We start from the raw sequence: 23,165 nt of genomic DNA, 5'->3' as shown, positions 1-23,165 counted from the left end.
AGGGGTAATTTCACAGCCTGAGACACAGGACAGAGTAACAGGGGGGTAATTTCACAGCCTGAGACACAGGACAGAGTAACAGAGGGGTAATTTCACAGCCTGAGACACAGGGCAGAGTAACAGAGGGGTAATTTCACAGCCTGAGACACAGGGCAGAGTAACAGGGGGGTAATTTCACAGCCTGAGACACAGGACAGAGTAACAGAGGGGTAATTTCACAGCCTGAGACACAGGACAGAGTAACAGAGGGGTAATTTCACAGCCTGAGATACAGGACAGAGTAACAGAGGGGTATTTTCACAGCCTGAGACACAGGGCAGAGTAACAGAGGGGTAATTTCACAGCCTGAGACACAGGGTAGAGTAAAAGAGGGGTAATTTCACAGCCTGAGACACAGGACAGAGTAACAGGGGGGTAATTTCACAGCCCGAGACACGGGACAGAGTAATAGGGGTAATTTCACAGCCTGAGACACAGGGCTGAGTAACAGGGGGGTAATTTCACAGCCTGAGACACGGGACAGAGTAACAGGGGTAATTTCACAGCCAGAGACACAGGGCTGAGTAACAGAGGGGTAATTTCACAGCCTGAGACACAGGACAGAGTAACAGAGGGGTAATTTCACAGCCTGAGACACAGGACAGAGTAACAGAGGGGTAATTTCACAGCCTGAGACACAGGACAGAGTAACAGAGGGGTAATTTCACAGCCTGAGACACAGGGTAGAGTAACAGAGGGGTAATTTCACAGCCTGAGACACAGGGTTGAGTAACAGAGGGGTAATTTCACAGCCTGAGACACAGGACAGAGTAACAGGGGGGTAATTTCACAGCCTGAGACACGGGACAGAGTAACAGAGGGGTAATTTCACAGCCTGAGATACAGGGCAGAGTAACAGGGGGGTAATTTCACAGCCTGAGACACGGGACAGAGTAACAGAGGGGTAATTTCACAGCCTGAGACACAGGGCAGAGTAACAGGGGGGTAATTTCACAGCCTGAGACACAGGGCAGAGTAACAGGGGGGTAATTTCACAGCCTGAGACACGGGACAGAGTAACAGAGGGGTAATTTCACAGCCTGAGATGCAGAACAGAGTAACAGAGGGGTAATTTCACAGCCCGAGACACAGGACAGAGTAACAAAGGGGAAATTTCACAGCCCAAGACACAGGGCTGAGTAACAGAGGGGTAATTTCACAGCCTGAGACACAGGACAGAGTAACAGAGGGGTAATTTCACAGCCTGAGACACAGGGCAGAGTAACAGAGGGGTAATTTCACAGCCTGAGACACAGGGTAGAGTAACATGGGGGTAATTTCACAGCCTGAGACACGGGACAGAGTAACAGAGGGGTAATTTCACAGCCTGAGACACAGGGCAGAGTAACAGAGGGGTAATTTCTAACAGAGAGAGTGAAAGGCTGATTCACAGGGAGGATATGACAGAGAGTGAGAGGGACAGAAGCAGACAGGTTTATTCACATAATATTTTAATGCTGCAGCAGACCTAGTACTGCTTCGTAAGAACATCAGATCAAGGTTCTGAGTGAGGAAAGAACAGTCCATTGGGTCAGGTCGGCCCGGTCCAGTCAAGTCCAGTCCAGTGCAGTTGCATTTTGCTCATAGTTCTGGTCCCATTCCACCAGCGCGAGCAATTTCATGATTGGTAGAAGAATGCCAGAGCCCCCATCAGCCCCCAGCAGCCCCCCCACTGTGGTCACCGTTACCCTGGGGGCATTCGGCAGCCCACTGGATCCTGACTGGCCCAGAGGTCTGAACTCGATGGCACTGCGTCAAACATCACCAGAGCCAACGTTTCTCCTGCTGCAGCACACTGTCAGCTCTGTCACACCACTGTCAGTGCTGTCACACTGTCAGCTCTGTGTCTGTGACCAGGGCTCTGTGTCACTGTCAGCTCTGTGTCAAACTGTCAGCTCTGTGTCACACCACTGTCAGTGCTGTCACACTGTCAGCTCTGTGTCTGTGACCAGGGCTCTGTGTCACTGTCAGCTCTGTCACACCACTGTCACACCACTGTCACACTGTCAGCTCTGTGTCTGTGACCAGGGCTCTGTGTCACTGTCAGCTCTGTGTCACACCACTATCAGTGCTGTCACACTGTCAGCTCTGTGTCTGTGACCAGGGCTCTGTGTCACTGTCAGCTCTGTGTCAAACTGTCAGCTCTGTGTCACACCACTGTCAGTGTTGTCACACTGTCAGCTCTGTGTCTGTGACCAGGGCTCTGTGTCACACTGTCAACACTGTCACACTGTCAGCTCTGTGTCTGTGATCAGGGTTCTGTGTCACACTGTCAACACTGTCACACTGTCACCTCTGTGTCTGTGATCAGGGCTCTGTGTCACACTGTCAACACTGTCACACTGTCACCTCTGTGTCTGTGATCAGGGCTCTGTGTCACACTGTCAGCTCTGTGTCTGTGATCAGGGCTCTGTGTCACACTGTCAACAGTGTCACACTGTCACCTCTGTGTCTGTGATCAGGGCTCTGTCACACTGTCAGCTCTGTGTCTGTGATCAGGGCTCTGTGTCACACTCTCTCTCTCTCTTGCTCTGTGCCACGAGTTTGCTGCTCTGGGAAAGAGGAAGCTTAAGAAGACGCAGGAGATATAGAGGGAGAGGACAGACGGAGGAGAAGGTCTTGCTCTTGCACGTCTCTGTTTCTTTGTTTTTTGGTCTTCCCTTCCTCAGAAGAAGGCAGTTCTCTCTCTCGCTCTCTGTCTCTCTCCTTTCATCTGGTCATCCAGGGGTTCTGTGATTGAGTTTGTTTTGTCTCTCTGTCCCAGCTGCTATTGTCCTGCTCCTCCTCCTGCTCCACCCATCAGTCCCGGTCCTGATGCGGTTGCCGTGGCGCCGGCCGCAGTCGCCGCGTTGGAGGGGTTGCCGGGTGGGGCCGCCAAGGCGATGCCGCGGAGCTCTCCGTTGTGCAGACGCGGCGGGGGCAGCGGGGGGGGCGGCAGTGGCGGGGGCGCGGGCCCCGGGACGCCGTTCCAGGGGCCGCTAGAGGACGAGATTCCAGAAATTCCCGAAGAGATGCCGGAGGAGGACAGCCCTAGGCTCCCGGTTCCTCCTCCTCCTCCTCCGGAGAGAGCGCTCACACAGGGGTCTGCAGAACCCAGGGAGGAAAGCTGCTCCTCCTAACACAGAGAGAGAGAGAGGGGAGAGGGGGGGGCGGGGGCAGGGGGCAGGAGGCAGCAGGGGTGCAGGGTAAATAACAGAGAGGGGGCAGAGGAGGGTGGGGGGACAGTGAGAGGACGAGGAGGAAGAGAAAGAGAGAGAGAGAGCGGGAAGGGAGACAGAGAGAAAGGGATGGGGAGGGATTATAAATCTGGGGTTGACACAAACACGCTGGCTGGAGATGCCAGAGAGTCACCTGTCAGCATGAACTGCACAACAAAGTCAAAGCCGTCCTGTCCTGGAGAGTCTCGGGCTGCTCTGTCAGTGTCAGTGGAGTCTGATTATAATCCCAGTGAAGAACTAATCCAGCTCCCAGTCCAGTCAGTCCAGTCCAGCCTGGAGAGTCTCGGGCTGCCCTGTCAGTGTCAGTGGAGTCTGATTATAATCCCAGTGAAGAACTAATCCAGTTCCCAGTCCAGTCAGTCCAGTCCAGCCTGGAGAGTCTCAGACTGCTCTGTCAGTGTCAGAGGAGTCTGATTATAATCCCAGTGAAGAACTAATCCAGTTCCCAGTCCAGTCAGTCCAGTCCAGCCTGGAGATTCTCGGGCTGCTCTGTCAGCGTCAGTGGAGTCTGATTATAATCCCAGTGAAGAACTAATCCAGTTCCCAGTCCAGTCAGTCCAGTCAGTCCAGTCCAGCCTGGAGAGTCTCGGGCTGCTCTGTCAGTGTTAGTGGAGTCTGATTATAATCCCAGTGAAGAACTAATCCAGTTTCCAGTCCAGTCAGTCCAGTCCAGCCTGGAGATTCTTGGGCTGCTCTGTCAGCGTCAGTGGAGTCTGATTATAATCCCAGTGAAGAACTAATCCAGTTCCCAGTCCAGTCAGTCCAGTCCAGCCTGGAGAGTCTCAGACTGCTCTGTCAGTGTCAGTGGTCTGATTATAATCCCATTGAAGAATTAATCCAGCTCCCAGTCCAGCCAGTCCAGTCCAGCCTGGAGAGTCTCAGACTGCTCTGTCAGTGTCAGTGGAGTCTGATTATAATCCCAGTTAGTAAATAATCCAGCTCACAGTAATGTAAGTCCAGTCCATTCCACACCATTCCGGTTCAGTCCAGTTTAGTCCATTCCAGTCCAGTAAAGTCTTGTACATTCTGGAGAGACTCTCTCAGTTCTGTCAATGAAAAACAAAAGTTTAGTTTCACCCAGTTGTACGAATGTAAGTTTGCACCATCAGGAGAGAAAGAGAGAGAGTGAGACAGAGAGTCACAGATAGTACAACCCTCAGTTTGTGCTTTTTTTGCAATCCGTGTTCAGTGGAGATATAGGTCAGTAAATAACAATCCATGTTCTGCAGAGACCTGTGTCAGGAAATGGCAATCCGTATTCAGTAGAGATATATGTCAAGTCAGTAAGTCACAATCCATGTTCAGAAGAGATATAGTCAGTAATTCACAATCCGTGTTCAGTAGAGATATAGGTCAGTAATTCACAATCCAGGGTCAGAAGAGATATAGGTCAGTAATTCACAATCCGTGTTGGTTAGAGATACAGGACAGTAATTCACAATCCAAGTTGGTTAGAGATGTAGGTCATCAATTCACAATCCGTGTTGGTTACAGATATGGGGCGACAGCGTCACCAGCACAGTGTCACAGGTCAGTCAGGACAGTATTTACCCACTCAGAACCTTCCTTTCCCTTCTGATGTTCTTATGCCGACAGTAACAGCCCAGCAATCCAGTTGTCTGCTGTTCCTCTCCTATCAGAACTCTGCTGCCCATCGGAACGGGGCGTAAAGGGAACAGAGGTCACCTCGAACTAATAAACAAGCAATGGCCAACCAACCTGAGCGGTTCAGCGCGGGTCAGAGCCGTCCGGCCGGGTCGGGTCAGAAGACAGAGAGAGAGGAGCACAGGAGACAGACAGAGAGACGGCGTGACGTAGCGGAGAGCAGAGAGGGGTGAGAGACACCAAAGACAGACGGACGAACACGCAGACACACAGACCTCCACCCATCTCTTTCTGTCTCTCCTTCATCTGGTTTTTCTTCCAGATTCAGTTTCCAGCAAAAGCTCCGACCGGGATGATTTCAGGGAATTCGGGACACACAGACTCACACACGCGCTCCAGTCTACCAGTCCGGCCGACACACCGGTCAACACACGCTGACGCACTGACACACTGACACAGAGGTGCCCCCCCAGCCCTGGTGGGAGTGGGACAGATACGGAGATTTCCCAAAATCTAGCTGTGGGGGGGTGGTGGGGAGTTAGCAAGTGAGGTCACTCTTCTGAAAGCGTCTGACTGTTTCAGTGACATCACAGTGTGACCACCTATCGCGTTGTTATCATGGTGTCTGCCTCTCTCGCTGACGTTGTGCTGTGCCACTACACCGATTTTTGATAGTCTTGAAAATTAATTGATATTATAACGTGTGACATTTTTATTGGCACTGTAATGTCTCGCTAATTGATGGATTTTATAGATCTGAAACCCTCCTTGATGGTTTGGTCTGTCCGGCAGAGCTAATCCAATCCAGGACCCAGACAGTAATTTGACTTGGCTTCACTAATCAGCGTGACTGATCACCAGGAGTTCACAGCCAATCCAGTCTGCCAATGTGCTGCTCCTGCACTTGGGAACTGGGCCTCAGTTACTGTGCTTCCCGCGTGCGTGTGCGTGTGCGTGTGCGTGTGCGTGTGCGTGTGCGTGTGTGCGTGTGCGTGTGCGTGTGTGCGTGTGTCCTAACGCCCGATGCGCTGGAGATCCCTGCAGAAGGCGTCTGCGGGCTCGGGGTGGCGTGTCCGCAGTGTGGCGAGCGGGCGAGGGGGCGCTGTGTGGTGGTCAGTCTCCGGGGGGTGGGGTTGGGGGTATCAGTCGGCGGGCGCAGTGCTGTCTGGGGGCAGTCCGTCCTGCTGTCCCTGCGTCGTGTCCGGGTGCGGGGGGGGTGCGCGTGTCTGTGTGGCTGGAACGAGGCGTCCGAGCGAACGCACGGGATCGGGACCCGGGGGGACTGGCTGACCGACACACTGGCGACTGACGCACTGGCGGACACACTGACAGACTGGGGGACTGCCTGACACACTGGCTGTGGGCACGCTGTGCTGAACAAGGACACCCCACTGCTTAGCCACGGCAGACGATAATGGGAGATCTCCGTATCTGGCTGTCTGTGTCTGTCTGTGTGTGTGCGTGCGTGTCCGTGTGCCACGGTCAGTGTGCGTCTCTCTATTTCGCCTCTGTGTCTCAGCGCGGGCACAGCGTCAGTGCGTCAGGACAGCGTCAGTGCGTCAGTGTGTGCGAGTGTGTCAGTCCGTCAGTCCGGGGGTCGGCGGGAGGGGTGAGGTGAGAGGTCAGTCGGCGCTGCAGCACCGCGTGGTGTCCAGTCAGTCCGAGGGAGGGACAGTCACTAAGTCTGTGGGTGAGGTGTCCAGTCAGTGGGTGGCCCGTCAGTCCGTGCCTGCACCAGCCAGTAAGTCTGGTAGTCGGTCTGGGGTGTGGTCACCAGTCAGGGTGTGGTCACCAGTCAAGATGTGGTCACCCGTCGGGGGTGTGGTCACCATTCGAGGGTGTGGTCACCAGTCAAGGTGTGGTCACCAGTCTGGGGTGTGGTCACCAGTCAAGGTGTGGTCACCCATCGGGGGTGTGGTCACCAGTCAAGGTGTGGTCACCAGTCTGGGGTGTGGTCAGCAGTCGGGGGTGTGGTCACCAGTCAGGGTGTGGTCACCAGTCAGGGGCGTGGTCAGCAATTGGGGTGCGGTCACCAGTTGGGGGCATGGCAGACAGTCGGGGGAGTGGTCACCGGGCAGGGGCGTGGTCACCCATCGGGGGAGTGGTCACCGGTTGGGGGCGTGGTCACCAGTCAGAGACGTGACATTCAGTCGAGGGCGTGGTCACCCGTCGGGGGCGTGGCAGTCCGTGTGTCATGTGGCTCAGCGGGTGCCGGAGGAGGTGCTCGGTGTCCGAGTGTCAGGATTATTACCTGTGGACTCGGGGCGGCGCGGGCGCGAAGCGAGGCTGGATTAGGATTGATTGTCGCCTCCCCTGCGGAAATCACCGTATCTCATCAACACAGACAGAGAGGGGGGAGAGAGAGGAGGGGGGGAGAGAGAGGACCCACGCCCACACCCACGCCCACGCACAGACACGACACGCGGGGCCGCGCCGCCGCACGCATGCACACACGCCACGGGCCCGCGGCCAGCATGCTCCAGTCACCAGCGCCCACGGGGGGGGCGGGGGCGCCACTGCCAGGCAGGGGGGGAAGCGGGGGGGGGCCGAGAGACACGCAAAGCAGCGGCGCGCCGCGGAGGGCGCGCGAACAGCACGCGCACACACACGCGTGCGCGCACACATGCGCTCGGAAGCAGCCTGCCCTGCAGCGGGAGGAGGCCCTGGAGTCCGACGGGCCAGGCCACGCCACGCCACGCCACGCGCCCAGGAACATGCCAACACGCCACAGAGCCACCACAGCGGCGTGTCTGTCCCCGCACACACACACACCACACGCGTGCAAGCCGCGGAGACGCACGCACACTCGCACACCACACGCGCCACGCGGGGCAAACGGCGGCAGGCGAGCTCACGCTGACGCACGGGAGGACATGCAGAAAACATGCGGCAGGAGACACGCCGAAGACACGAGACACGGAGACGACGGACTGAGACGGACAGGAAACACGCCACCGGACACACACACAGACGCAGACGAGTGTACGCCACACGCTACACACAACACGCAACACGCCACAAGTCAACTCCACACAGGGCTGATAGAGACTACAGCGATGGCACTGAGATTATAGCACAGGGCTGATAGAGATCACAGCGATGGCACTGAGATTATAGCACAGGGCTGATAGAGATCACAGCGATGGCACTGAGATTATAGCACAGGGCTGATAGAGATCACAGCGATGGCACTGAGATTATAGCACAGGGCTGATAGAGATCACAGTGATGGCACTGAGATTATAGCACAGGGCTGATAGAGATCACAGCGATGGCACTGAGATTATAGCACAGGGCTGATAGAGATCACAGCGATGGCACTGAGATTATAGCACAGGGCTGATAGAGACTACAGCGATGGCACTGAGATTATAGCACAGGGTTGATAGAGATCACAGCGATGGCACTGAGATTATAGCACAGGGCTGATAGAGACTACGGCGATGGCGCTGAGATAATAGCACAGGGCTGATAGAGATCACAGTGATGGTGCTGAGATTATAGCACAGGGCTGATAGAGATCACAGCGATGGCTCTGAGATGATAGCACAGGGCTGATAGAGATCACAGTGATGGCTCTGAGATGATAGCACAGGGCTGATAGAGATCACAGTGATGGTGCTGAGATTATAACACAGGGCTGATAGAGACTACGGCGATGGCGCTGAGATTATAGCACAGGGCTGATAGAGATCACAGTGATGGTGCTGAGATTATAGCACAGGGCTGATAGAGATCACAGTGATGGTGGTGAGATTATAGCACAGGGCTGATAGAGACTACGGCGATGGCGCTGAGATTATAGCACAGGGCTGATAGAGATCACAGTGATGGTGCTGAGATGATAGCACAGGGTTGATACAGCTCACAGCGATGGCACTGAGATGATAGCACAGGGCTGATAGAGACTACAGCGATGGCACTGAGATGATGGCACAGGGTTGATAGAGACTATAGCCATGAGACACCAAAGGAATCAAAGCTTTTTTCCTCTTGGGGACCTAGAGAGTCAGGAGATCTGACTGCAGGTTTTCAGGGGTTCTGTGCAGCTGTATATATGAGAGACTGAGAGAGAGGGATGGCCTGACTAGGAAAGACCAGACTCACACTGCAATGGTAGGAGACACACAGAGTGCACACAGAGTGTACACACACACACACACACACACACACACAGACTGTACACAGAGTCACAGAGTGCACACACAGACTGTACACGGAGTCAGAGTTTACACACAGACTGTACACAGAGTGCACACACAGACACACACAGACTACACAAAGTCACAAAGTGCACACACAGACTGTACACAGAGTCACAGAGTTTACACACAGACACACACACAGACTGTACGCAGAGTGCACACACACACAGACTGTACACAGAGTCACAGAGTTTACACACAGACTGCACACAAAGTGCACACACAGTGCACACACAGTGCACACACACAGAAAGACTGAAGACAGTCACAGAGTTTATACACAAACTTTACACAGACACACACACAGACTACACAGACACACAGAGTGCACACACAGACTGTACACAGAGTGAACACACAGAAACACACACATACACTACACAGAGTGCACACACAGACTGTACACAGAGTTCAGACACAGACACACACATAGACTGTACACAGACACACAAGCACATACACACAGACTGTACACTGAGTCACAGCACAGATTGTACATAGTGTACACACAGACACACAACGTGTACACACATACATACAAGGTATACACACAGACTGTACACAGTGTACACACACACTGTACACAGAGTGTACACACAGACACATACACAGACTGTATGCAGAGTGTACACACAGACTGTCCACAGAGTGTACACACAGACACACATCCAGACTGTACACAAAGAGTACACAGAGTGTACACACAGACTGTACACAGAGTGTATACACATACTGTACACAGAGTGCACACAGACACACACACAGACTGTACACAAAGTGTACACAGAGTGTACACACAGACACACACACAGACTGTACACAGAGTGTACACAAAGACTGTACACAGAGTGCACACACAGACACACACAAACTGTACACAGAGTGTACACACAGACACACACAGACAGTAACAATCTATCTTTTCCACCTGAGCTTCTAGCATTCGTGGCTTCAGATCAGGAACATGATCCCTCCTCAACTCATCTTCCACTGCCATGAGTCTGAGGGAGAGGGAGAGAGAGACGGATCACACACACACACTCCTGCTCCTGTCTCCCTCTCCTGTCTCCTCTCTCCCTCTCCTGTCTCCTGTCTCCCTCTCCTCTCCTCATCTTCCACTGCCATGAGTCTGAGGGAGAGGGAGAGAGAGACGGATCACACACACACACACACACACACACACACACACACACACACACACACACACACACACTACTGCTCCTGTCTCCCTCTCCTGTCTCCTCTCTCTCTCTCTCCTGTCTCCCTCTCCTGTCTCATGTCTCCCTCTCCTCTCCTCATCTTCCACTGCCATGAGTCTGAGGGAGAGGGAGAGAGAGACGGATCACACACACACACTCCTGCTCCTGTCTCCCTCTCCTGTCTCCTCTCTCCCTCTCCTGTCTCCTGTCTCCCTCTCCTCTCCTCATCTTCCACTGCCATGAGTCTGAGGGAGAGGGAGAGAGAGACGGATCACACACACACACACACACACACACACACTACTGCTCCTGTCTCCCTCTCCTGTCTCCTCTCTCTCTCTCTCCTGTCTCCCTCTCCTGTCTCATGTCTCCCTCTCCTCTCCTCATCTTCCACTGCCATGAGTCTGAGGGAGAGGGAGAGAGAGACGGATCACACACACACACTCCTGCTCCTCTCTCCCTCTCCTGTCTCCTCTCTCCCTCTCCTGTCTCCTGTCTCCCTCTCCTCTCCTCATCTTCCACTGCCATGAGTCTGAGGGAGAGGGAGAGAGACGGATCACACACACACACACACACACACACACACACACACTCCGGACCCTATCTCCCTCTCCCTCTCCTGTCTCCTGTCTTCCTCTCCTGTCCCCTGTCTCCTCTCTCCCTCTCCTCTCCTCAACTCATCTTCCACTGCCATGAGTCTGAGGGAGAGGGAGGGAGAGACGGATCACACTCACACACACTCCTGCTCCTCTCTCCCTCTCCTGTCTCCTCTCTCCCTCTCCTGTCTCCTGTCTCCCTCTCCTCTCCTCATCTTCCACTGCCATGAGTCTGAGGGAGAGGGAGGGAGAGACGGATCACACACACACACACTACTGCTCCTGTCTCCCTCTCCTGTCTCCTCTCTCTCTCTCCTGTCTCCCTCTCCTGTCTCATGTCTCCCTCTCCTCTCCTCAACTCATCTTCCACTCCCATGAGTCTGAGGGAGAGGGAGAGAGAGATGGATCACACACACACACTCCTGCTCCTGTCTCCCTCTCCTGTCTCCTCTCTCCCTCACCTGTCTCCCTCTCCTGTCTCCTGTCTCCCTCTCCTCTCCTCATCTTCCACTGCCATGAGTCTGAGGGAGAGGGAGAGAGACGGATCACACACACACACTCCTGCTCCTGCCTCCTGTCTCCTGTCTGCTGTCCCTGCTCCTCTCCCTGCCTCTCCTCTCTCTCCCTCTGTACCTGTTGATGATACCCTTGATCTGTGTGTCCTTCTCCATCTGCTGCTGCCTGAGCCTCCTCTCGCTCTCCTCCAGTCGGCTCTGGTACTGCAGCAGGATCTTGCTGGTCTGCTGCTCCTGGGAGAGGAGTCGGCGCTCGTACTCCTCCAGCTTCCTGTGGGACATCACCAGGCGCTCCTTCAGGGAGTGGATCTCCTCCTCGTACTCCCTCACCTGGCGGAGAGAGGTACTGCAGCTCATTAACACTGCCCTGAGAGAGAGAGGGGTTCATACACACACACTGACTGGACACTCCAGTACATGAACACTGCACTGAGAGAGAGAGGGGTTCATACACACACACTGACTGGACACTCCAGTACATGAACACTGCACTGAGAGAGAGAGGGGTTCATACACACACACTGACTGGACACTCCAGTACATGAACACTGCACTGAGAGAGAGAGGGGTTAATACAGACACACTGACTGGACACTCCAGTACATGAACACTGCACTGAGAGAGAGAGGGGTTCACACAGACACACTGACTGGACACTCCAGTACATGAACACTGCACTGAGAGAGAGGGGTTCATACAGACACACTGACTGGACACTCCAGTACATGAACACTGCACTGAGAGAGAGAGGGGTTCATACAGACACACTGACTGGACTCTCCAGTACATTAACACTGCACTGAGAGAGAGGGGTTCATACAGACACACTGACTGGACACTCCAGTACATGAACACTGCACTGAGAGAGAGAGGGGTTCATACAGACACACTGACTGGACACTCCAGTACATGAACACTGCACTGAGAGAGAGAGGGGTTCATACAGACACACTGACTGGACACTCCAGTACATGAACGCTGCACTGAGAGAGAGAGGGGTTAATTTCTTGTTTTTCTTAATGTGTCCACTCAGCAGACAAACATATGAAAAGAAAAAAAAAATAACAGGTGGAAATGTTGTTTTGGTCTTCAGAGGTCAGATTTTTCAATTCCAGGCCTGTCAGGTAGCTGGGAAATGTTTTGAAAACCTTGCTGTAGGTGTCTTCTAGCTTGGATAAAAAGCTGGGACAAAGTGATCAATTTGAAAATGAATTCTACATAATGTTCTGTGAAGACTGGACCTGGAATGAAATATTCCCGCATATAATAAATAAATCATAAAAAATATTGAAAGCAATAACGATATAAAACCATTGCAATTGCTATAAAAACCTTTAGACACTGCTAGAGAGCCTTTACCTACTGTTAGGCATTGAACAAAAACCTCAGAGTTGCCTTCTGGTGTGAAAGAAAGGAGCACTGATAAGAAACTGATAAGAAACTGATTGATTACCCCTTCTGAGTCAATGATTGACAGCTAGAAGGCGGGCGGAATGCACCTGAGGCTTCCAGAGGAAGTCTCACCCCCTCAGGGCTCTGAATGGCTGAAAATACAACGAATGATGGCCCTTTTGACCAATCAGATCTCCTTATTTCGGTTGTCCTGTTCAAATAACTATTACAAAGTCAATAACGTTTTGTGGATATATATCATGCTTCAGAATAAGGTAAAAACATGGAATATATATATATATAATTTTTGCTTTTGCGGTCTTGTTTTGCCGGTTTATTGATTGCCTTATCGATGCATTTTGGAAGTCTGAAAGTGCATCATCAGATAAAAAGTGACTTTGTGATCGAATGTCATGTTTAAAAAAAACAACGTTTTTTTAAGCGACGGTTGTCCTTTTTCGATTGATAACATGTTTTTGTGGTTTTGTTGGTAAAGAACGATTAAATATGATGCAGGAATCAAAAATAAATATTGATTTACAGCGTGGACGCTTGCGACTTCGCCAAGCACAGGACACGTTTGATTACACGAACGTTTTTTTTTATTTTCGGTTCGGAAAACGGTTTTGTGAAGCTCTAGTTGAACCTTTTTCGACTGATAAAAGGTTTTCTGTAAAGGTTTTGTGGTTTTGGTGTTGTAAAACGATTAAGTGAGATGCTCCTTTTAAGTCAAGTTTCTTAGATAGTAGCCGCATGCTGCCACGTTTAATAAAGGTTTAATAAACACACTGACTGGACACTCCTGTACATGAACACTGCACTGAGAGAGAGAGGGGTTCATACAGACACACTGACTGGACACTCCAGTACATGAACACTGCACTGAGAGAGAGAGGGGTTCATACACACACACTGACTGGACACTCCAGTACATGAACACTGCACTGAGAGAGAGAGGGGTTCACACAGACACCCTGACTGGACACTCCAGTACATGAACACTGCACTGAGAGAGAGAGGGGTTCATACACACACACTGACTGGACACTCCAGTACATGAACACTGCACTGAGAGAGAGAGGGGTTCATACACACACACTGACTGGACACTCCAGTACATGAACACTGCACTGAGAGAGAGAGGGGTTCATACAGACACACTGACTGGACACTCCAGTACATGAACACTGCACTGAGAGAGAGAGGGGTTCATACAGACACACTGACTGGACACTCCAGTACATGAACACTGCACTGAGAGAGAGAGGGGTTCACACAGACACCCTGACTGGACACTCCAGTACATGAACATTGCACTGAGAGAGAGAGGGGTTCATACAGACACACTGACTGGACACTCCAGTACATGAACACTGCACTGAGAGAGAGAGGGGTTCATACAGACACACTGACTGGACACTCCAGTACATGAACACTGCACTGAGAGAGAGAGGGGTTCACACAGACACCCTGACTGGACACTCCAGTACATGAACACTGCACTGAGAGAGAGAGGGGTTCATACAGACACCCTGACTGGACACTCCAGTACATGAACACTGCACTGAGAGAGAGGGGTTCATACAGACACACTGACTGGACACTCCAGTACATGAACACTGCCCTGAGAGAGAGAGGGGTTCATACAGACACACTGACTGGACACTCCAGTACATGAACACTGCACTGAGAGAGAGAGGGGTTCATACAGACACCCTGACTGGACACTCCAGTACATGAACACTGCACTGAGAGAGAGAGGGGTTCATACAGACACCCTGACTGGACACTCCAGTACATGAACACTGCCCTGAGAGAGAGAGGGGTTCATACAGACACACTGACTGGACACTCCAGTACATGAACACTGCACTGAGAGAGAGAGGGGTTCATACAGACACACTGACTGGACACTCCAGGACATGAACACTGCACTGAGAGAGAGAGGGGTTCACACACACACACTGACTGGACACTCCAGTACATGAACACTGCACTGAGAGAGAGAGGGGTTCACACAGACACACTGACTGGACACTCCAGTACATGAACACTGCACTGAGAGAGAGGGGTTCATACAGACACACTGACTGGACACTCCAGTACATGAACACTGCACTGAGAGAGAGAGGGGTTCACACACACACACTGACTGGACACTCCAGTCCATGAACACTGCCCTGAGAGAGAGAGAGGGGTCACACAGTCCAGTACTGACCCTGTCCAGTCGCGACTCGTCCATGCTCTTGCTGTACTCCTTGAGCTTGAAGTCCTCGCGGTCGATGTGCGAGCTCTCGATGTCGGCGGACAGGTGGGGCATGTTGGAGACCCAGGCCACGGTGCGCTCGGACGCCGGGGTGGGGGGGTTCAGGGTGGAGGGGGACTGCGAGCCCTGCGGGGGCGGAGGGGGAGACGTGGTATTGGGGAGGGTGGCGGCGCCAGGCTGGGCCCGGCCCGAGCCGCGCAGGCCCGCCGGCCCCCCGCCCTGCTCACCTGCTTGCTGATCGCCGGCTTCAGCAGGTGCTGCTGCTGCTTCTGCGGCGGCGCCGGCGGGGGGGCCGACTGCCCCTGCCCGGCGCCCGCCCGCTCCGCCGCCACCTGCCCCGGCGCCCCCTCCCCGCCCCCCGCCTCCCGCCCCGAGCTCTGCTGGTGGGGCAGCCCGGGGGCGGGGCTGTCCTTGACGGACAGCTGCTGGCGGGGGCCGCGGCCCCCGAAGCTCGACTCCGGCGACTGCAGCAGGTTCCCGCTGGGGGGGCGGGCCTTGGGCGGGGCCGGGGGCGGGGCCGCCGCCGCGGCCGCCGCGCTGACGGACAGCTGGTGCGAGGTCTGCGATTTGACGCGCTGCGGGGGGGGAGGGGCGATGGAGCTCTGCCTGACGTGCTGCACGGTGGACGGGGGCGTGGCCAGCGAGGAGGGGGAGGGGCCGGTGGGAGGGGCTACACCCATCATCATCTGCTGCTGCTGCTGCTGTAGTGTGTAGAGAGAGGAGAGACAGGAGGGAGGAGAGAGGGGAGAGAGAGAGCAGGGAGGGGAGGAGAGAGGGGAGAGAGAGCAGGGAGGGGAGAGGGGAGAGAGAGCAGGGAGGGGAGAGGGGAGAGAGAGCAGGGAGGGGAGGGAGAGGAGAGAGGAGAGAGGAGGGAGGGGAGAGAGAGCAGAGCGGGGAGGGGAGAGAGGAGAGAGGAGAGAGAGCAGGGAGAGAGAGCAGGGAGGGGTGAGGGGTGAGGGGTGAGGGGAGAGAGAGGAGGGAGGGGAGAGAGAGGAGAGAGGGGAGGGAGAGGGGAGAGAAGAGAGGAGGGAGGGAGAGGAGAGGGGAGAGAGAGCAGGGAAGGGAGAGGGGAGAGAGAGGAGGGAGGGGAGAGGGAGCACAGGGAGGACAGAGGGGAGGGAGAGGGGAGAGGGAGAGGGGAGAGAGAGGAGGGAGGGGAGAGAGAGCAGAGCGGGAAGGGGAGAGAGAGGAGGGAGGAGAGAGGGGAGAGAGAGCAGGGAGGAGAGAGAGGAGGAGGGAGGGGAGAGTGGAAGGAGGGAGGGAGATGGGGAGAGAGAGCAGGGAGGGGAGAGAGGGGAGAGAGGAGGGAAGGGAGAGGAGAGAGGGGAGAGAGAGCAGGGAGGGAGAGCAGGGAGGAGGGAGGGGAGAGAGAGCAGGGAGGGGAGAGAGAGGAGAGGGGAGGGAGGGAGGGAGGAGAGAGGGGAGGGAGAGGGGAGAGAAGAGAGGAGGGAGGGAGAGGAGAGGGGAGAGAGAGCAGGGAAGGGAGAGGGGAGAGGGAGCACAGGGAGGACAGAGGGGAGAGAGAGAGAGGAGGGAGAGGGGAGAGGGAGAGGGGAGAGAGAGGAGGGAGGGGAGAGAGAGCAGAGCGGGAAGGGGAGAGAGAGGAGGGAGGGAGAGGGGAGAGGAGGGAGGAGAGAGGGGAGAGAGAGCAGGGAGGAGAGAGAGGAGGAGGGAGGGGAGAGTGGAAGGAGGGAGGGAGATGGGGAGAGAGAGCAGGGAGGGGAGAGAGGAGGGAAGGGAGAGGAGAGAGGACACGGGAGAGAAAGGGGTGGGGGAGGAGTACAGAGGGTGAGAAGATGGCGAGAAGCCGGCGCAGCGGGGAGCGGCGGCGTGGGGGACAGCGCCCCCCGCGGGCGGAGCGCAGACACAGTACCTGCACCTGCAGCGAGAGCTGCCGGCGGCCGTAGTCGGCCTGGTTCTGGCGGGTGTAGTCGTCGCTGTAGCTGTGCGAGTGCATGATGGCGGCCTGGGCCGGGCCGCCGGGCCGCAGGGAGGACAGGTCCTCGCTGCGCGAGAAGCCGCCGTGGCCGAACACCGGCAGGTAGGCGGGGTGGGGCGGCTCGCCCGGCGGCTCGGGCGCCAGCAGCAGCGGCGGGGGCGCCCCCCCGCGGCCGGGCGGCGGGTGCAGCTGGGGCCCGTCCGCGGCCAGGTGGAAGAGGGGGTTCTGGAAGGACAGGGGGTACCGCAGGGCGGCCGCCTGCTGCTGCTGCTGCTGGGACAGCGAGTCCGTCGTCGCCCCCATCTGGCTCAGCCGCAGGCCCCCCGACACGCTGGAGCCCCCCGAGCCCGCCGACAGGCGCCCCCCGGCCCGCAGGGGGCCCCCCAGGCCCCCGCCCAGCCCCCCCAGGCCGCCCAGGCCCCCCAGCCCCGCGATCGAGGCCTGCGAGCTGTTGAGCATGTCGCCCACCGACTGCAGGTTCGAGATGCTGTTCATCCGAGAGTCCTGGAGATCCATCATGGACACACTCTTGTTGACACTGAGCACCTGGGAGAGACAAAGAGACGAGTCCAGACCCTCACACAGACCCCAGAGGCACTCCTCACACAGAGAGAGGAGTCCAGACCCTCACACAGACCCCAGAGACACTCCTCACACAGAGAGAGGAGTCCGGACCCTCACACAGACCCCAGAGACACTCCTCACACAGAGAGAGGAGTCCGGACCCTCACACAGACCCCAGAGACACTCCTCACGCAGAGAGAGGAGTCCAGACCCTCACACAGACCCCAGAGACACTCCTCACACAGAGAGAGGAGCCCAGACCCTCACACAGACCCCAGAGACACTCCTCACACAGAGAGAGGAGTCCGGACCCTCACACAGACCCCAGAGACACTCCTCCCACAGAGAGAGGAGCCTAGACCCTCACACAGACCACAGAGACACTCCTCACACAGAGAGAGGAGTCCAGACCCTCACACAGACCCCAGAGACACTCCTCACACAGAGAGGAGTCCAGCCCCTCACACAGACCCCAGAGACACTCCTCACACAGAGAGAGGAGTCCAGACCCCCACACAGACCCCAGAGACACTCCTCACACAGAGAGAGGAGTCCAGACCCTCACACAGACCCCAGAGACACTCCTCACACAGAGAGAGGAGTCCAGACCCTCACACAGACCCCAGAGACACTCCTCACACAGAGAGAGGAGTCCAGACCCTCACACAGACCCCAGAGACACTCCTCACACAGAGAGAGGAGTCCAGACCCTCACACAGACCCCAGAGACACTCCTCACACAGAGAGAGGAGTCCAGACCCTCACACAGACCCCAGAGGCACTCCTCACACAGAGAGAGGAGTCCAGACCCTCACACAGACCCCAGAGACACTCCTCACACAGAGAGACGAGTTAAGACCCGGGAGACTCTCTTAATCCGAGATCCTAGCTATTAGAGCCCTTTGGTACCTTCGGGTCCGGCTCGGTGATATCGGAGCTACTGGTGCAGTACGCTGGACTGGATCGGGCCAGGGGCGGCCGGGTGACATAGAAAACGTCCTTGGAGGCCCGGTGCTGGTGGTCCCGGTCCGAAAAGCCCGCCATGCCCACTCGGGAGGAGAGCACGCCGCCCCCTGATGACAGGCCCGAGGTGGGAGAGGGCAGGCGGGTGATGTCGATGGAGCTGCGGGGAGAGAGAGAGACAGGGGAAGATGTCAGCAGCGCTCTCGGGGGTCAGCGGCAGGGGCAGGGTCTGAGGTAGGATTAAAGGGCAGGGGTGGAGTGGGCCGGGAGGGGCGGAGTTAGGGGCAGGATGGGCTGGGGAGGGGTGGAGTTGGGGCGGGATGGGTCGGGGAGGGTGGAGTCTGGGCCGGGGAGGGGTGGGGTCTGAGGCGGAGTGGGCCAGGGAAAGACGGAGCAATGGGCGAGGGCAGGGGCAGGATGGGCTGGGGAGGGGCGGAGTTTGGGGTGGGTTTGGGCCAGAAGAGGCAGGGTCTGGGACCGAATGGGCGGAGTCAGGACGCTGGTGTTGGGCGGGGTCAGGCGCAGGGTGGGTCGGGAGGGGCGGGATCTGGGACAGAATGGGCGGAGTCAGGGGGCTGGTGTTGGGCGGGGTCAGGGGCAGGGTGGGTCGGGAGGGGCGGGATCTGGGGCATAATGGGCGGAGTCGGGGGGCGGGGTCAATGGCAGAGTGCGGCGGGGGGGTGGGCAGGATGGGCTGGGGAGGGGCGGAGTTTGGGGTGGGTTTGGGCCAGAAGAGGCGGGGTCTGGGACCGAATGGGCGGAGTCAGGACGCTGGTGTTGGGCGGGGTCAGGGGCAGGGTGGGTCGGGAGGGGCGGGATCTGGGACAGAATGGGCGGAGTCAGGGGCAGTGTGGGCTGGAGAGGGGCGGAGTCATGGGCAGAGTGCGTCAGGGAGGGGTGGAGTCTGGGGCAGGATGGGCGGAGTCATGGGCAGTGTGGGCTGGAGAGGGGTGGAGTCATGGGCAGAGTGCGTCAGGGAGGGGTGGGGTCTGGGGCAGGGTGGGCGGAGTCGGGGCTGGTGTTGGACGGGGAGGGGCGGAGTCATGGGCAGAGTGCGTCAGGGAGGGGTGGAGTCTGGGGCAGGGTGGGCTGGGGTTGGGTGGGGTCGTGGGCGGGGCTGGGCGGAGAGGGCGGGGCCGGGGGCACCTGTTCAGGTCCCTCATCATCAGGCTCTGGAAGTCGGAGGACACGCCGCGGCTGAAGCTGGGCCGCGAGTGCAGCCGGTCCGTGGGCCGGTCCGGAGGGCGGTCCGTCTGGTGGCTGGGCTGGCGCTGGATGTGTGGGTTCCTCAGCGCCACGCTGATGTCGTTCAGTAACCGCGGCAACGGCCCCAGCTTCATGATGGCGTCCTGCCGGGTGAGGGAACACACTGATTACACAGACTCTACAGTGTGTATAGAGACTCTACAGTGTGTATAGAGACTCTACAGTGTGTACAGTGTGTATACAGGCTACAGTGTGCACAGTGTGTATAGAGACTACAGTGTGCACAGTGTGTATAGAGACTCTACAGTGTGCACAGTGTGTATACGGACACTACAGTGTGTATAGAGACTCTACAGTGTGTATACAGACTACAGTGTGTACAGTGTGTATACGGACACTACAGTGTGTATAGAGACTCTACAGTGTGTATACAGACTACAGTGTGTACAGTGTGTATAGAGACTCTACAGTGTGTACAGTGTGTATACGGACACTACAGTGTGTATAGAGACTCTACAGTGTGTATACAGACTACAGTGTGTACAGTGTGTATAGAGACTCTACAGTGTGTACAGTGTGTATACGGACACTACAGTGTGTATAGAGACTCTACAGTGTGTATACAGGCTACAGTGTGCACAGTGTGTATACAGGCTACAGTGTGCAAAGTGTGTATAGAGACTACAGTGTGCACAGTGTGTATAGAGACTCTACAGTGTGCACAGTGTGTATAGAGACTACAGTGTGCACAGTGTGTATAGAGACTCTACAGTGTGTGCAGTGTGTATACGGACACTACAGTGTGTATAGAGACTCTACAGTGTGTATACAGACTACAGTGTGTACAGTGTGTATAGAGACTCTACAGTGTGTACAGTGTGTATACAGGCTACAGTGTGTACAGTGTGTATACGGACACTACAGTGTGTACAGTGTGTATACGGACACTACAGTGTGTATAGAGACTCTACAGTGTGTGCAGTGTGTATACGGACACTACAGTGTGTATAGAGACTCTACAGTGTGTATACAGACTACAGTGTGTACAGTGTGTATAGAGACTACAGTGTGTACAGTGTGTATACGGACACTACAGTGTGTATAGAGACTCTACAGTGTGTATACAGACTACAGTGTGTACAGTGTGTATAGAGACTCTACAGTGTGTACAGTGTGTATACGGACACTACAGTGTGTATAGAGACTCTACAGTGTGTATACAGACTACAGTGTGCACAGTGTGTATACAGACTACAGTGTGCACAATGTGTATACGGACACTACAGTGTGTATAGAGACTCTACAGTGTGTACAGTGTGTATAGAGACTCTACAGTGTGTACAGTGTGTATACAGACTACAGTGTGTACAGTGTGTATACGGACACTACAGTGTGTATAGAGACTCTACAGTGTGTACAGTGTGTATACGGACACTACAGTGTGTATAGAGACTCTACAGTGTGTATACAGACTACAGTGTGTACAGTGTGTATAGAGACTCTACAGTGTGTACAGTGTGTATACGGACACTACAGTGTGTACAGTGTGTATACGGACACTACAGTGTGTACAGTGTGTATAGAGACTCTACAGTGTGTGCAGTGTGTATACGGACACTACAGTGTGTATAGAGACTCTACAGTGTGTATACGGACACTACAGTGTGTATAGAGACTCTACAGTGTCTATAGTGTGTATAGAGACTCTACAGTGTGTATATGGACACTACAGTGTGAATAGAGACTCTACAGTGTGTACAGTGTGTATACAGGCTACAGTGTGTACAGTGTGTATACGGACACTACAGTGTGTATAGAGACTCTACAGTGTGTATATGGACACTACAGTGTGAATAGAGACTCTACAGTGTGTACAGTGTGTATACGGACACTACAGTGTGTATACAGACTACAGTGTGTACAGTGTGTATACAGGCTACAGTGTGTACAGTGTGTATACGGACACTACAGTGTGTATAGAGACTCTACAGACTCTACAGTGTGTATACGGACACTACAGTGTGTATAGAGACTCTACAGTGTGTATACAGACTACAGTGTGTACAGTGTGTATAGAGACTCTACAGTGTGTACAGTGTGTATACGGACACTACAGTGTGTACAGTGTGTATACGGACACTACAGTGTGTACAGTGTGTATAGAGACTCTACAGTGTGTGCAGTGTGTATACGGACACTACAGTGTGTATAGAGACTCTACAGTGTGTATACGGACACTACAGTGTGTATAGAGACTCTACAGTGTCTATAGTGTGTATAGAGACTCTACAGTGTGTATATGGACACTACAGTGTGAATAGAGACTCTACAGTGTGTACAGTGTGTATACAGGCTACAGTGTGTACAGTGTGTATACGGACACTACAGTGTGTATAGAGACTCTACAGTGTGTATATGGACACTACAGTGTGAATAGAGACTCTACAGTGTGTACAGTGTGTATACGGACACTACAGTGTGTATACAGACTACAGTGTGTACAGTGTGTATACAGGCTACAGTGTGTACAGTGTGTATACGGACACTACAGTGTGTATAGAGACTCTACAGACTCTACAGTGTGTATACGGACACTACAGTGTGTATAGAGACTCTACAGTGTGTATACAGACTACAGTGTGTACAGTATGTATAGAGACTCTACAGACTCTACAGTGTGTATACGGACACTACAGTGTGTACAGTGTGTATAGAGACACTACAGTGTGTACAGTGTGTATAGAGACTCTACAGACTCTACAGTGTGTATACGGACACTACAGTGTGTACAGTGTGTATAGAGACTCTACAGTGTGTACAGTGTGTATAGAGACTCTACAGACTCTACAGTGTGTATACGGACACTACAGTGTGTACAGTGTCACCTTGCTCAGCTGAGCCATGACCTCCCACAGCAGGCTGTGCAGGGTGGACAGCTCCCTGCCCAGGTCGATGTAGCCCTCGAAGCCGCCCGCGTTGGTCATGCTGTCCAGGTTCGAGATCTCGTAGAGGAACTGCTGCATGGAGCCCCACTCCATCTCCAGGAACTCGTTCATGAAGCACATGTAGTCCTCCTTGCTGCCGAACCTGGACAGCGGACAGCGTGAGCAGTAGGGTGGACAGCGTGGGCAGTAGGGTGGACAGCATGGGCAGTAGGATGGACAGCGTGGGCAGTAGGGTGGACAGCGTGAGCAGCAGGGTGGACAGCGTGAGCAGCAGGGTGGACAGCGTGGGCAGCAGGGTGGACAGCGTGAGCAGTAGGGTGGCCACTGTGGGCAGTATGGTGGCCACTGTGGGCAGCAGGGTGGACAGCGTGAGCAGTTTGGTGGCCACTGTGGGCAGCAGGGTGGCCACTGTGGGCAGCAGGGTGGCCACTGTGGGCAGCAGGGTGGACAGTGTGGGCAGCAGGGTGGACAGCGTGGGCAGTAGGGTGGACAGTATGGGCAGTAGGGTGGACA

The 23,165-nt window shown here is 54.9% G+C and overlaps 1 protein-coding gene across 21 annotated transcripts in view; it reads right to left on the bottom strand.

Annotated features, from left to right (window-relative positions):
* Nucleotides 1-23,165, bottom strand: part of LOC107076186 (ras/Rap GTPase-activating protein SynGAP-like) — a 72,795-nt gene that overhangs the window by 1,217 nt on the left and 48,413 nt on the right. For 4 of the 21 annotated variants that reach the window (XM_069198457.1, XM_069198468.1, XM_069198479.1 and 1 more), the window contains 9 exons: nt 22,593-22,794; nt 19,648-19,850; nt 18,448-18,661; nt 16,909-17,520; nt 15,263-15,736; nt 14,988-15,161; nt 11,496-11,707; nt 9,996-10,068; nt 1-3,154 (listed from right to left, as the gene is read on the bottom strand). The exon at nt 1-3,154 is cut by the window's left edge and continues 811 nt beyond it. In XM_069198457.1, the coding sequence (XP_069054558.1) occupies nt 2,807-3,154; nt 9,996-10,068; nt 11,496-11,707; nt 14,988-15,161; nt 15,263-15,736; nt 16,909-17,520; nt 18,448-18,661; nt 19,648-19,850; nt 22,593-22,794 (2,512 nt within the window). In that variant the 3' untranslated portion in view covers nt 1-2,806. The other 17 variants (XM_069198460.1, XM_069198462.1, XM_069198458.1 and 14 more) reach the window with 17 other exon arrangements.

Source organism: Lepisosteus oculatus, chromosome 14 (assembly GCF_040954835.1).
Source record: "Lepisosteus oculatus isolate fLepOcu1 chromosome 14, fLepOcu1.hap2, whole genome shotgun sequence".
Lineage (NCBI taxonomy): Eukaryota > Metazoa > Chordata > Actinopteri > Semionotiformes > Lepisosteidae > Lepisosteus > Lepisosteus oculatus.
Note: the sequence above shows the minus strand (reverse complement) of the source record. Positions and strands in the feature narration are given on the sequence as shown.